The sequence below is a fragment of the Petromyzon marinus genome, chromosome 7 (assembly GCF_048934315.1).
Source record: "Petromyzon marinus isolate PM22_M1 ecotype Great Lakes invasive population chromosome 7, UKy_Petmar_22M1.pri1.0, whole genome shotgun sequence".
Lineage (NCBI taxonomy): Eukaryota > Metazoa > Chordata > Hyperoartia > Petromyzontiformes > Petromyzontidae > Petromyzon > Petromyzon marinus.
In genome coordinates, this window is record NC_133673.1 from 2,587,038 (window position 1) to 2,601,916 (window position 14,879).

The following is a 14,879-nucleotide window of genomic DNA, read 5'->3' on the forward strand; positions in this document are numbered from 1 at the left end:
AGACGTGGATTGTGCCCCCCCTCTCCCCCCATGATAGCGCCGCTGTGTACGGGCGCACAACACCCCGAACCCCTAGGGCCGGGCCCCTGCCTAAACTGTGCAAGCCTAGCAACATTCTCGAATGATAAGAGTTACAGAAGCTGTTAAAGGGCGCCAGACGAATTGTTCACGGGAAACAAAATGAACCGGCACTACGATCATGCCAAATTAATGATTTTTTTTTATCTTTGTGCCCTACCGAGCCGCAATTTTGTTCCGAGTCAAACGTAACGCGCTCACCCGCGATACTCTGTGAGACAGGTTATGATATGTTTTGAGCAAAACAAGAAAATATCGCAATTTTACGTGAATTCCCATTCCAGTTTTTTTTTCTTCAAAAATCTGAAATGATTTGGCGACGTATACATCTCAGGCTTGTTTTTTTTAATTCATGGACATGTTTAATTCAACTTTAAATGTCTCAGAATTGGTCTTGTGTGTGGGAGCATTTAGTCCTTGCTACACCTTCATATATAGAGGGAACGCTTTCTATCCATCATGTTCTATAATCCTCTGGGGGGCTAGAGGATCTGCCATTCCTGTTATCAGTGTATTCCCAAGGACTAACGGTATGTTACAGATGAAGGATATCAGAAAGCATTACTATAAAACTCCTCTTATCTGATTTGAGACTCAAGAGGTTGGGGGGTGGGGGGTGCAGTATGGGGGATCATATTTCACGTGTGCATCTGCCTGAATCACCTCTTTTATCGACACACGGATAATAGGATGCTGCCACTTAACGGTCACTCCTCTTATCTGCATGTTGTCTCAGATAATAGGGTGACCTTGCCGTCATTTTCGGGTCACTCTTGTTTTGCCAAACATGTGGGTAAATCGTGGCATGAATACCAGAATTTTGCAGCTTAGGGGCACGGGTAATATGAAGTACACATGATGTAGTAGCACTGTGATATTTGGTTGAAACGTACACACACACACTTGATGAGATGAGTTTGTAAAAGCAATTAAGCTTCACGTTTTAGAAACCCGAGAACAATGGAAGACAAATGAAACAAAAACAGAAACCGCGCGAGTGGCCAAAAGCGATGTACAATCTCGAGAGACGCTAATACGGTTATAGGCGAGCGGATGGAATCATAACGCACGCAATAAGGCGAAACCCATTAAACGAACGGATTCAATGGGAAAATACCGATGGCGACGTCGGGCCCGACAAGAAGACCACGTGCGCTGTAGGTAAATAAATGTGCGGCGGTTGCCATGGCGACGCTCGACCCACCCTGCTCTGTGCTTGAGTGCTTTGTCTGCAATGGCGTCTTTGGCCACCAGCTTGTTGAAAACCACGATTCCCAAGATCATGTTCACCTGGGAAATGACAGCAACAGCAAGAGATTGTTTTAAACGTATATATACACACACACGTGAGCATCATATGCCCTAGGCCACGTTCATACATGTACAGACACAAGACAGCTACGGTGGGACGTACGGTATAAGCCTTTACAGACATAAGCATATAGGAATTTCCCACCGAATATGTAAGGGTTGCCACTTCTGAGGTGTATACAAAGGTAGATATAATGGGAAAAATATCTCACAATCGCACGCTCACTGCTTCGCGCTTGCGGCTGCCTGGAACGCTCTTCCTTCCGATATTGGGAAGCCACTGTAGCTCCAAAATGTTTATTTATCTAGATTGAAACCTAATTTCTTTAGAACTGCTTTTTTGCGTTGAGTTTGTTGTCCTTTCCCCGCACATCCTACGCATGGTGCAAAATAAGTTCCACATACATACAATAACGGAATAGAGGATAATTACATGTAAATGTATTTGATCTCTAGTGGTGTTTTGTAATTTAAATGACAAAAAACCGGGACAGACTTAGAGATTTCCCAGGACAGCAGCTGCCTCAAAATGAGGGCAATCCTGGGACAACCAGGACAGGTGGCAACACGACAAGACAAAAAACCCCCATGTACAGCCTGAACAGACTGTTGGGGCAAGTGCTGTTTGCGAGTGGCACCTATAAAGGGCAACGTGGTACACTAAAGAATTGAGTTGCCAGAACCACGCGTGGCTACCTTTGTCTCCCCAGTGGTGATTCTTACACACTGCACCAGGTACTCATTTATGGCTGAGTCGACCTAGGGGAGGCCCAAAACTGGATCAGATATATTCGTCACCAATGGTGTTCGTTGTGCAGTGCACTAACCGCTGCACTATCACGTAGGTGTAGTCCAGACAACCCTACATCTATACACACGCATGCCAGTGCATACAATGTGTACGTGTATACCCATGTATTACGTATTGCCGAGGCCCTCCCTCGCTCTGTGTACAACAGCTCAGTGTCTACACAGAGACCGACATTGATTGGCCTGGTGGATCTCAGAACCCATGGGTCGAATTCAAATCTGGATCAAAATCCATCCCATTCCCAGAAAAACGCAAACACAGGACATTCCAGGAAAGCTGATGAGAGTGACACTTGGATTCATATAGCATGCAGCAAACTAATGTATTAGTGGTACACCGGTGGTGCGCTATATATATAAAGAAGCGAATTTTTCGCAATAATAATTTATTTTCCCACGATTCGCGACCCGGTCAGAAAATCGTGCGAGGTGGTGGTGGTGCGTCAAAATCAGCTCTCGTGATGTCCAACAGTCGAAAGACGAATGTTTATGAGCAGCTGAACACGAAGCTTCACAGTCTGTTGCCGTACAGTAGCACCCAGCCTAATGACGATTTGGCTGCTCCGTGTTCCAAAGGCAGATTTGACTCCTCGTGCCTTAGACTTGGTCGGACGGTTCCTCGATTAATTTCCGGAATAATTTATTGGCGGACGGTGGCATCGAAAGATTATGACTCGTGTTGTCACCACCACCACCACCACGTTCGAATGGGAAAGCAGCTGCTGAATCTCAGTGCAACTTCTGATGCAGCTCACTGAAAGGCAACAGTGACAACGTCAGACTATTCTACAGGGACCGGTGTGTTATGCTGCACCCGTGTACCGCCAATACGTCCATAGCCAGTACGTGGCTACCCTGCATGTCGACCAGCATTGTTTAGCTCTGCGTTCATTTAGAACGAAGGCTTAATGGTGAAGCTCGCTGGCAAGGCTGGCTGGTGTAGTTGGCAATCGCGTGTTGCCCCAGGAGACTGCTACTCAATTCTAGATTTAAAGCTTTCGTGACTGCAAGGATTCATACTCTTTGGTTCTATTGGGTAAAGTCACGTAGGTAAAAAAATAAAATAACAAAAATCACGACGTTTCGGCCACAACACAAGCGGCCTTCATCAGGTGAAGGGACGAGACTGGAGGACAGCGCTGGAGTGAAAAAAGCCACGCTCAGATCACGACCTTTAAGCTGTGTGAGAAGAAACAAAGCGCCTTGACAAAGGAATTAGCATATAATTTAGCATTGAAATGGCTGAGTGATTAGCTTGTGACTGGTCACAGAAATGGCTACTCACCAGCACCACCACTGCTGCAGGCCCGACGAAGGAATAGAGGAGCCCACCTTCCAGTGACAACCAGCAACTGGTGTAACGCACACGACCGCACGCACACACACACACGGACACATATCCCCCGTATAGCCTTAACAGACTGTTGGGGCAAGTGCTGTTAGCGAGCACCTATGAAGGCCGGCACAGTACACGGAGGGGATGGGTGGCCAGCACCACGTCCGGCCGCCTTTGTCTCCCCAGTGGCTATGTTTATACACCGCACCAGATTCTTATTTGAGGCTGAGTTGACCTAGGGGAGGCCCAGGACCGGTTCAAGTAATCGTCACTGGTGTTGGCCGTGAGCGGGAATCGAACTCTGGTCACCGGGTTCGTAGCGTAGCACGCTAACCGCTACACAACGCTTCACACATACACACACGCACACACGCATGCACGCGCACACACACATGCACACGTATGCACACACGCACACATACACACACACGCATGCACATGCATGCCCATGGACTAGAGCGTTACATTAATACTTACTGCATATGAATTATTACACGATGCCCTAAGCATGTTCAGTACAAAGAAAAATATCAACCAATACATACAAATGTAAGTATAAAAATATGCAATACAGTATTCTATTTTCTTTGATAACTGTATATACTGAGATGTATTTATTGTTCGGGACATGCACGTCTTAACACTCCGTTTATTCGTTCAATACATAAAAGAAAACAATGTAGTCGTCAGGATGAGGCTGACGACTTCTGACATTCAGATAACCACATAACCATTGCACACAAAGCATTGAGCTGAATAAAACACAAAACTCTGAAACATTCATGAGTCCTGTGGTCCTAGACAATTTTCTAATTATCTGTTCTTAATGCAGTAATTATCGATAGTGGACATCACGTCATAAAATAAAAATGAGGAGAGACGCGGCACACATGCGTAAAGAGTTACGAACAGAAACCACGAGAGTGAAACTTACTAGTGAATCGTTCCATATCCGCTGGACTTTGTAAAACCCACAGATGAAGCCACCACCAGAGCAGGCAGCCCTGAAACACGGAAACAATAATAATGATGCCTTAGAACAATACGTCTGTACATTTTCAGAAAAGATTAACAATCATAAGATGAGAAAATCAATATGCAAAATGTTTATTGGTGATACAATTATTTGGTGATGTTGCGTTAGTAATGGTGCAAAGCACAACGAACAACAATTCTTAAAACGTTTGTCAATAACAGTGGCCTTAAAAATATTTAGAAATATTTCATGCTGCAGGTGATGACTTTTCTTCATATTCACATGCCAAGTAAAAAAGCTGTTCTTCAGGAAACATTTTAAAAAATGTGATTCTCATCTGGCCCACGGTGTAAAGTGCAATGTCCAACTCTTATTATCCACTCTACCTCTCTGGCCTCACAATGTATTTCCTATGAAGAATGTCCATCGCCCAAAACGTCACCTATTACATATTTTCCGTTTAAGGCAACGGTGTCATTGACGAACGTGTTTAATGTTTTTTTTTTTATTGCTGATATAGATTAATATTGATACGTAAAACTATTCATTGTAGTTCTGCAGCATTCTCGACTATTTCATGCAAAAGCTGTTCTTAGGCTCTTTCACCTCTTCCCACTTCAATCCGTCATCATTGGGCACCATTTCGTGTCCTCTGCTGGACGAATGCCTCCCCAACGCTGTCGCCATCCTTCACGGCCTCTCGACACTACAATCCCTTTCACTCCCACACATCTCGTCGCGTTCTCGTCCACATGGTCACCCTCTCAAGCGCGTTCTCGTCTCTGGCTGTCATTCCACCACTGGTCTCGTCCATCGGCCATCATTCCTTCTGTCCAGGCACACTTACTTTCCTGAACAGTCAATATGTAGCTGCTCCAACGTTTTGGAAGCAATTTGTCTCTTCGCTGGAGATCACCACACGGCCATGTCTGCACTCTTTTATATAGACACAATTGAGGTCGAAACAATACAAATGCGAACGTACGCAATTGTTTTGTAAGATCGTTTGATTATAATTATTTAATTTAAATATATTTTACATCGTGTTCACTTATTGATTTGTAACTCTCGCTGCTGTGTTTGTCTGCTGGCAGAGCCACCCTTGACAACAACCTGTATAGCTCAATGGGTAATTTACTCGGATAATAAACTTCTGATCCCAAATCGTGTTCCTTCCTTCTTCTGCGTGTTTCTCATTTTGTTTCTCAGTGGAATTCTGATCATGCACCTCGCCTTTTTCACGTGTGCATGTTTTATCCCAAGTTACGTTGAATTTGTCAGCGTCAATGTGTTTGATCCACGTCACAGTTGGAAATAATAACTGATTGAAAACAAATTCAGGAACATTCATAGTCAATTTAATTTAATTAAAGTGCTCAATTCTGTTCCCATTCGTCTCTTAATTTTATCCTTTTGGTCCCGATCAACCTTCAATAATTTCCTCTGTGTTTGTAATCTTTTGTTTTCCAGCTGTGGCTGTCCAACAATTGTTTGCGTAACAAACAAAAAATCATACACATTGATATATTTCCCAACTTATACTCAAATAATGGCAAAAAAAACTACAATTGTTGCTTAAAGGTTTCATTGACTTTGGATAGTTAGAAGTTGAAACTGACTTGATAAGGCCAGCACAATGAAGGGGTTAATAAGATGTAAATTAATAATCAGAGAGGGGTGAAATACACGTATAGATCATCAGCCAATGAAGAAGATCAGCTCGGTGCATCAAGCATAAGGTTGAAAGGCAATGTGAGTAAATAGAACATTGGAACTTTACCTCTCCAGAGGTAAAATGGAGAATCTATTTTTAAATGATCACATGGAGGGATATGATGCGAATATAAGTTACCAAGTGTACTATGTGAAATCTTTCAGGGCTAGTATGCGTGAGCAATAGAGAAGGCACATATTACCCTCCCTAATGGTAGGTATATTTCATAGCTTTTTAAAAACAATGGAATAGGCAATAGCAAGATGTAGTGATATTGATTTCGGCAGGATATATTCGCAAAAGAGAGATGAGATGGGCTGTGAATGGTGAGGAGTTAATGAGAGGATGAAGGTCATTAGGGAGGGGCAGTAGAAGTTGATGGATGAGTTTGAGAGACACAGGGCAGAATGAGAGAGCACAGAGACTCGGGGAGTTGATAGGAGGCACGCGGAGTAATGGCAAAATTAGTAACTATGAGGAGAAATCATTGTAAAATATCACAAAATAAAAAACCGCGTACGTACTACAGGGTGGTGTTTTTTTAATTGGGGCCATAGCACGTGGACCCACCCTGTTTACTGTGAGCGATCCGGGGCTGTGATTTGAGAGTAAAAGAGAAAGTATATTCTGAATAGGGAAAGTAAACATGAAGAAAGGGGGAGGGCTATGCAATGAATGTGTACAAGAGAACAACGTAAACAGTGAAAGTGATATCTTGCTCAAATGACGTGGAGGTGCGGCTCATCGCCCCGTTTGCAAAGCTGAGCCAGCGGTGGAAATTGAACATTCCTCGTGTACGCACATGGAAACCGCTGTTGGATGTCCATGATATGGTACCCATTTTGTTGACCCTGGAGGTATGATGGGCTGAATCAGCCCCCAAGCAGGATGTGAACTGCGAGTCGCTTCCCCTACCGCTGAGCCCCTGTACCACCGATAGACCATACAGTGACACCACTGTAGTCTGCACTCCTTGAAAGGAGGAGTAGCAAAATTATGCCAACTCTCTCCTGAAGCCCTCGCATGGCCAGCAGGCCTCGACATTGGCGTTTAGCTCCTGAACGTATTGCCATCACGCGCAAGACTAGAAACCGTACGACATGGCGGTGAGTGATACGTCGTCAATTCAATTAATGCCCGAACCCGATCATTTAACCGTTTGATGCTCCATCAAATAAAACAATGTTCAGCCAAAGAAGGCATGCGGCTATGGAAGTCAGGTGTGAATGAACGCTGGCTCAGAGTAGAGGCGTTGCATGCCGTACCCCAGCCCAAGCACAGGAATCTCTTGCGCACGATCCTCTTCATGGACACCCCGCGCACTGCCATGAAGGACTGCCAAGCCTCCGTGAGCACCCAGCAGAAGGAGGCGAGGAAGAAGAAGTGCAGGAACACTGCCACGACGGTGCACGTCACCTGCCAGGTGCAGACATTTCGCGGACGTAAAACGACCTTCATTTGTAAAAAAAATACATCTATATATAATCTGATGGAATTGCAATGGTAAAAGCCTCTTTTAACATACAGCCATTAAATTAGTCATCAAAACCATTGGCCATGATGACGCCATGGCGAATGCTGATTCTAATCGTTCCTTTTGAAAGTAAGTATAAAGTCTTATTTTGCCAGGACTCACTGAATACCGTAACGCCTCACAAAGGGAAGCCTCAATTCGGGGTTAGCCAGACGGCCACCGAAATAAATAAATAAATACACAAATAAATAAATAACTCTGCATGTACATCTTGTGCAGGAGCCTTCCACCTTCACCGTGATGCTAAGAGACTCGGATTACTCGGCACAGCACACGCAGTGATTTTTTTTAAAGTGTTTATAACAGTGTAAATAATAAATTGGAAATATTTACTTATTTGTTATTGACACATTCCATGTACAATTGTGAAAGGTATTTACTAGTCGAAACAAATGAGTATGGAATATGTATTTATTTATTCATATGCAGTACTTCGGACGTCCCCCATCACCTCCCCAATTAGTCACTCGTTGGGAGGTTTTTCTGTTTGATAAATGATCATGTATAATAAAACAAACATTTAAATTAAAAATGAAAATTGCAATCGTGATACGGTTAAAATATTGAACTATTAGTTTTAAATGAAGCAATCACATTTTCACAACAAAGATCAGCTTAAGTATTTAAGGTAAAGGCCACAACTAAATTGTTGGAAAGAGATGGCATGTGAAGTTAAAACTTGCAACAATATATAATGCTAAGTTGTATGATTGGGAAATACAGTAAATCTGTGCTATTACTCTCCACACAGGCGACTCTTGATTATTCGCAGGCAGATTATCCAGATTGCAAAACTAAACTATTACACTTTTTTTTGTATCTTACCATGAGCTACATAGCTTTTTTTCATAAGCGATATGGTCACAAATGATAGCTCAACAAAGTGGCTCATCGCGTGGAAATGATACCAGCCAAATACTCCAAACGCACATTGATTCAAATTGTAGAGGGAAAAAAACTGGACCCGGAAAAAAATCCACACGACCACGGAGAGAGCAGCAGGCGTCAAAGTCAGGATCGAACCAACCACCTCCTGTATACCAGGCGAGGTAGTTAATATCTCGCCACCGTGGCACTATGAAGAACTGTACTCATTCATCTGCTCCTCACTGGTCGAGGATCAATGATAAAGGAGTGAACACGTGTCCACAAATAAGCCAATAACTTTAAGAAACTATAAAAAGCAGACAAAACAGTATACATCATCATGACCATTCTACAGGGATAAACACAAACATGTTTTATTGTTTAGTTTACGTATGTTTTGCATTATCCATGCTTTTGTTTTATGCACGCCATCCTTCCCCCATTACCCCAGAAAATCAATAGTTTACAGTGTAATGATTATTATTTAGTCGTTGATTTATGTATATCAACATATCGCTAAACAGCGGAATACATAAATCCGTGTAATGTTTTAACATTTGGCGCCTCTTAATCTCCAAATTAAAAATGACAACTTAATTCAAGTATCAGTCAAAATGTATTCACCTAGCGGCTCCTAGCCATTAAAGTTAATTCTCGAATCAATATTTAATTCTCCCGATGTGTTCCAGGCCATGAATTGCATTTCGTCATCATGGTAATATCTTCCGTTGTTTTTTCATAATAGGAAATACAATTTCTATATTTTAAAATTTACAACAGGATGGTTGATTGAAACATTATTTTCATTATTCAAAAGCATTGGATATTACACACCTTGTTGTAGGTTTGCGTCTCTCCAATCAGAATCAATATATTGGAGGATATTATTGAAATGCAGAAGTTGAAAAGCAGCAGGCTCCGGTCGGATTTGACAGACCTGGACTCACACAAATAAATTAATATCATTGTAATATTATTATTCAGTCACCCCGTCCACTTGAGCCACAACCATTAAAACCAACCCAAAATATACGCAAACATGTGATTCATTAGTGAGTGAAAGAGTGCTGCTTTGAGTATCCTACAAGAGACAATTGTCCATAATACAGTGAGGGAAAACAGTATTTGATCCCCTGCTGATTTTGTACGTTTGCCCACTGGCAAAGAACTGATCAGTCTATAATTTTAATGGTAGGTTTATTTGAACAGTGAGAGACAGAATAACAACAACAAAATCCAGAAAAACGCATGTCAAAAATGTTATAAATTGATTTGCATTTTAATGAGGGAAATAAGTATTTGACCCCTCTGTAAAATATGCCTTAGTACTTGGTGGCAAAACCCTTGTTGGCAATCACAGAGGTCAGACGTTTCTTTGCAGATCTTCTCCAAGTCATTAAGATTTCGAGGCTGACGTTTGGCAACTCGAACCTTCAGCTCCCTCCACAGATTTTCTATGGGATTAAGGTCTGGAGACTGGCTAGGCCACTCCAGGACCTTAATGTGCTTCTTCTTGAGCCACTCCTTTGTTGCCTTGGCCGTGTGTTTTGGGTCATTGTCATGCTGGAATACCCATTCACGATCCATTTTCAATGCCCTGGCTGAGGGAAGGAGGTTCTTACCCAAGATTTGATGGTACATGGCCCCATCCATCGTCCCTTTGATGCAGTGAAATTGTCCTGTCCCCTTAGCAGAAAAACACCCCCAAAGCATAATGTTTCCACCTCCATGTTTGACGGTGGGGATGGTGTTCTTAGGGTCATAGGCAGCATTCCTCCTCCTCCAAACACGGCGAGTTGAGTTGATGCCAAAGAGCTCCATTTTGGTCTCATCTGACCACAACACTTTCACCCAGTTGTCCTCTAAATCATTTAGATGTTCATTGGCAAACTTCAGACGGGCATGTATATGTGCTTTCTTGAGCAGTGGGACCTTGCGGGCGCTGCAGGATTTCAGTCCTTCACGGCGTAGTGTGTTACCAATTGTTTTCTTGGTGACTATGGTCCCAGCTGCCTTGAGATCATTGACAAGATCCTCCCGTGTAGTTCTGGGCTGATTCCTCACCGTTCTCATGATCATTGCAATTCCACGAGGTGAGATCTTGCATGGAGCCCCAGGCCGAGGGAGATTGACAGTTCTTTTGTGTTTCTTCCATTTGCGAATAATCGCACCAACTGTTGTCACCTTCTCACCAAGCTGCTTGGCAATGGTCTTGTAGCCCATTCCAGCCTTGTGTAGGTCTACAATCTTGTCCCTGACATCCTTGGAGAGCTCTTTGGTCTTGGCCATGGTGGAGAGTTTGGAATCTGATTGATTGATTGCTTCTGTGGACTTTTAAAGAGAGTGCTCCTAATCTCAGCTCGTTACCTGTATAAAAGACACCTGGGAGCCAGAAATCTTTCGGATTGAGAGGGGGTCAAATACTTATTTCCCTCATTAAAATGCAAATCAATTTATAACATTTTTGACATGCGTTTTCCTGGATTTTTTGTTGTTGTTATTCTGTCTCTCACTGTTCAAATAAACCTACCATTAAAATTATAGACTGGTCATTTCTTTGTCAGTGGGCAAACGTACAAAATCAGCAGGGGATCAAATACTTTTTTCCCTCACTGTATATATAAACTTAAATTTTACCAGGTAATGCCCACTGGGCTATATTGCTCTTTTTCAGCAGCGACCTGGCCACAAATGATAGCTCAATGAAGTGGCTTACCATGTGGATATTTACAGCAGCCAAATACTGTAACGGCATGTTTCTAAATTTGGAGGGAAAAATCAGAGGACCCTGAGAAAAATACACGACCATGGGGAGAACATGTAAACTCCAAATATACAGCAGGCATTGGGGTCGGGATCGCACCCATGACCTCCTGCATGCCACCGCAGCGCTATACATTTGTGCAGCGCTGAATGGGTTCATATGAATTACCAACCGCACCGTGTTCTAGCATCGTGGGGGGGGGGGGGGGGGGGCGTGAATTTTAAATATTCTTAGGGCACAGCGCAATCTTCCCACCTCCAAATAACTGACATACAGCAAACTGTCTTTCGTCTATGGGAGGTGGAATAAATGAATCTACGATAAACAACAAAATGTACAATTTTGTGCTAGAGTTAATAGCCAAGATCAAGGGTAGAATGTCAGTTAACGCGAGCAAAGTAGTGGATTTAAAAGACGGTACCTCCAGAAGGTAAAGTGAACGATCATGAGCAGAATGAGTGCCAGGGAGGAAAAGCTGCATCCGACGATGAGGGTCAGTGACAGCGACCTGCTGCGATTAATCTTCTGGGAAGGAAATAAAATAAAACAAGAAGGAGGGGGGACAAAACGTGAGGTGGGGTGAATTCGTTAAATGGTTGGTCCTTGCCTTCAATCCCTGTTTTTCTCCAGTAAAAGCATTCATAAAAAAAAAACAAAGCAATAAACAGGCACTCATATAATTACTCGAGAGTGCATTCGGTGAAACAATTGGACATGTTTTGTGATATGCATGTGATTAATCTTAAAAGAAAGGCCAGCGATAAACAATGGCAGCCAATATTCAGGAAACGTATGAACCAACTTACATTTTTCCATAAATCAATGAGCTGTTGGGAGTGAGATTAAATGAAATTGCACTGAACCAAAGGCAACTCTGACATCAAGGAAAGGTCTTCATTTAGCCATGAAAGATTGCTCGTGATGAATGCGTCATGAGAGTTGACGATGAGATTTCACATGCCCCAAATGCCAATGTGCAAACAAGCATTGAATGAACATGTTTCATTTGTGCATGTTTTTACTGGGACTTTGTTATGTAAATTATAACAGTAACACTGGTGCCAACCGGCGCATTGGGATACACGGATGAAATCCGCGTGACAAATGTTAATTAATCTTCTTTGGTTTTTTCGGTAAAGTCACGTAGAATGAGAATAAAATAATAAATTGATAAAATAAAATAACACAATAATATTCTCACGACGTTTTGGCCACAACACAATCGGCCTTCATCAGGTAAAGGTCGCGATCTGAGCGTGGCTTTTTCACTCCAGCGCTGCCCTCCAGACAGTCTCGTCCCTGTTGTGTATACGGAGGAGAAGGGATTTCAGAAATGTGCAGAGTTGTCTCCACTGCCGTGCTAGGAGACCATACCGTTGATCTCTGGATTTAAATAAAGCTTCTGGTAGACATTCTGATTCTAAAGTCCCATGTGCTTTAGGTTCCCGCCAAGTTGCCACGATGTCGCTGCTGTAATTCCAATTGCGTAATTTGCAGGACATTTTTCAGCATTGAGATGTTTTGCCAATACTACTTATATTATATATTTTTTGTAGCTACGGCAGCAAAGCAGACAACGCAGAGTAAACCCATTGCAGGACAGGGGGAGAACATACAAACTCCTCGCGGAAAGGTGCCCGAATTGGGAATCAAAACTTGTCCCTCACCACTGCGCTAACTTGCCAAATCTTTATAACCAGGGTGGCTAGATGTTAACTACCTTGCCTGGTGTACAGCAGGTCGTGGGTTCGATCCTGACCCTGACGCCTGTATAATTGAAGCTAGAATGTTTTCCTCGTGGTCGCGTGGAGTTTTCTCCGGGTCCTCTGGTTTTCCCCTCTAAATTCGTTTAGAGTATTTGGCTGCTATAAATTTCTATATGATAAGCCACATCGTTGAGCTATCATTTGTGGTGAGGTCGCTTCTGAAAAAGAGCATTCAAGGTCAATGGGCCTTACGTGGCAAAATAATAATTATTCTTGGTTCTTTCGGTAAAGTCACGTATAAGGAAAACAATAAAATAATAATACAAAAATTATTGCTGTGGTTTTTACACCTGATGATGATTGCTAGTGTTGCAGTCTAAACGTCGTGAGAATTGTATTGTTTAATATTTTTATTATTTTATTGTTTCCCTTCTACGTGACTTTACCGAAAGAACCAAGAATATGAATCCCTGCAGTCACGAAAGCTTTAAATAAAAAAAAAAATAATTTTTGAACATATATTACCATTTCAAAAAGTCACAAACGTTATGTTGAATTAATCAACAAAGCAACATCAAACCGCTGCAATTCCTCATCATGGTGAACAAAAACTCCGTGCAAATCTTTACCCAGTAACGTCAAAGCGTGAATACGATGCAACGGTGAGCTTACCATTTTAAAGCCCGGCTGCGCCAAAATAGTGAAGCTTGAGAAATGCTCGCAACGGCACTTGGTTCTGAAAGCATCGCTGAACATGGTCTTACACCCAGCACCACTCCATCCGCTTTAGAGCAACAGGGACAGGAATACAAAGACAAACGTAATATCTGTCATGTGTGTCAGAGTGTAGAACCAAGGGTAAAAGAAAGAAAAACTCACAAACTCACATTACATGGCAGTTATATCGCTGCGTGTGAGTTAGAGTGACAGCTACCGAACGTTAGATGACGTAAAAGTGACGATACTAAACTAAAACTATTAAACTATGTTTATTTTACCAGGTAAGGCCCACTGAGCTATGCAGCTGTTTTTTTTTTTTCAGTGGCTTATCACGTGGACATTTATAGCAGCCAAATACTCTCAACGCATAAAATTTCGATTTAAAGCTTTCGTGTCTGCAAGGATTCATCTTCTTTGGTTCTTTCGGTAAAGTCACGTAGAATGAGAATAAAATGATAAATTGATAAAATAAAATAACACAATAATATTCTCACGACGTTTTGGCCACAACACAAGCGGCCTTCATCAGGTGAAGGGGACGAGACTCCAGCGCTGTCCTCCAGACAGTCTCGTCCCCTTCACCTGATGAAGGCCGCTTGTGTTGTGGCCGAAACGTCGTGAGAATATTATTGTGTTATTTTATTTTATCAATGTATTATTTTATTCTCATTCTACGTGACTTTACCGAAAGAACTCTCAACGCATGTTTGTAAATGTGGACGGAAAAGCCGCAGGACTCAGACAAAAAACCCATGCATTCTTGCTCCGTGAGGCTTGACTGCATCCGTACTTGCAATCACTGTCAAGAGTTTTCTCCAAACCAAAAAAAAGGCGTTTGTCAGTAACAAACCGTGCACGGTATTTGGTGTGCAGTTTCACACCTCCCTCCATGCCAATGAGGCCAGCGCTCAGCGGACGCTTAAAACCGCACGGCGCCTGCCGCTGTCGAGACAAAGGCGATGATGCGCTTTGGCGATGGCCACACGAGATCCCTCCACTGCCCAGTTAGTATACGTTGACTACATGCGGCAACTCATTGCAAATTTCGTGTAGCTTACGGGAT

At 42.7% G+C, this 14,879-nt stretch overlaps 1 protein-coding gene across 13 annotated transcripts in view; it reads right to left on the reverse strand.

Moving 5' to 3' along the window:
• Positions 1-14,879, reverse strand: part of LOC116939852 (adhesion G protein-coupled receptor B1-like) — a 218,573-nt gene that overhangs the window by 42,481 nt on the left and 161,213 nt on the right. For 12 of the 13 annotated variants that reach the window (XM_032948762.2, XM_076065261.1, XM_076065259.1 and 9 more), the window contains 7 exons: positions 13,769-13,880; positions 11,812-11,915; positions 9,461-9,563; positions 7,491-7,641; positions 4,470-4,539; positions 3,485-3,551; positions 1,283-1,368 (listed from right to left, as the gene is read on the reverse strand). In XM_032948762.2, the coding sequence (XP_032804653.2) occupies positions 1,283-1,368; positions 3,485-3,551; positions 4,470-4,539; positions 7,491-7,641; positions 9,461-9,563; positions 11,812-11,915; positions 13,769-13,880 (693 nt within the window). The remainder of the gene's footprint in view (positions 1-1,282; positions 1,369-3,484; positions 3,552-4,469; positions 4,540-7,490; positions 7,642-9,460; positions 9,564-11,811; positions 11,916-13,768; positions 13,881-14,879) is intronic. The other variant, XM_076065257.1, reaches the window with a different exon arrangement.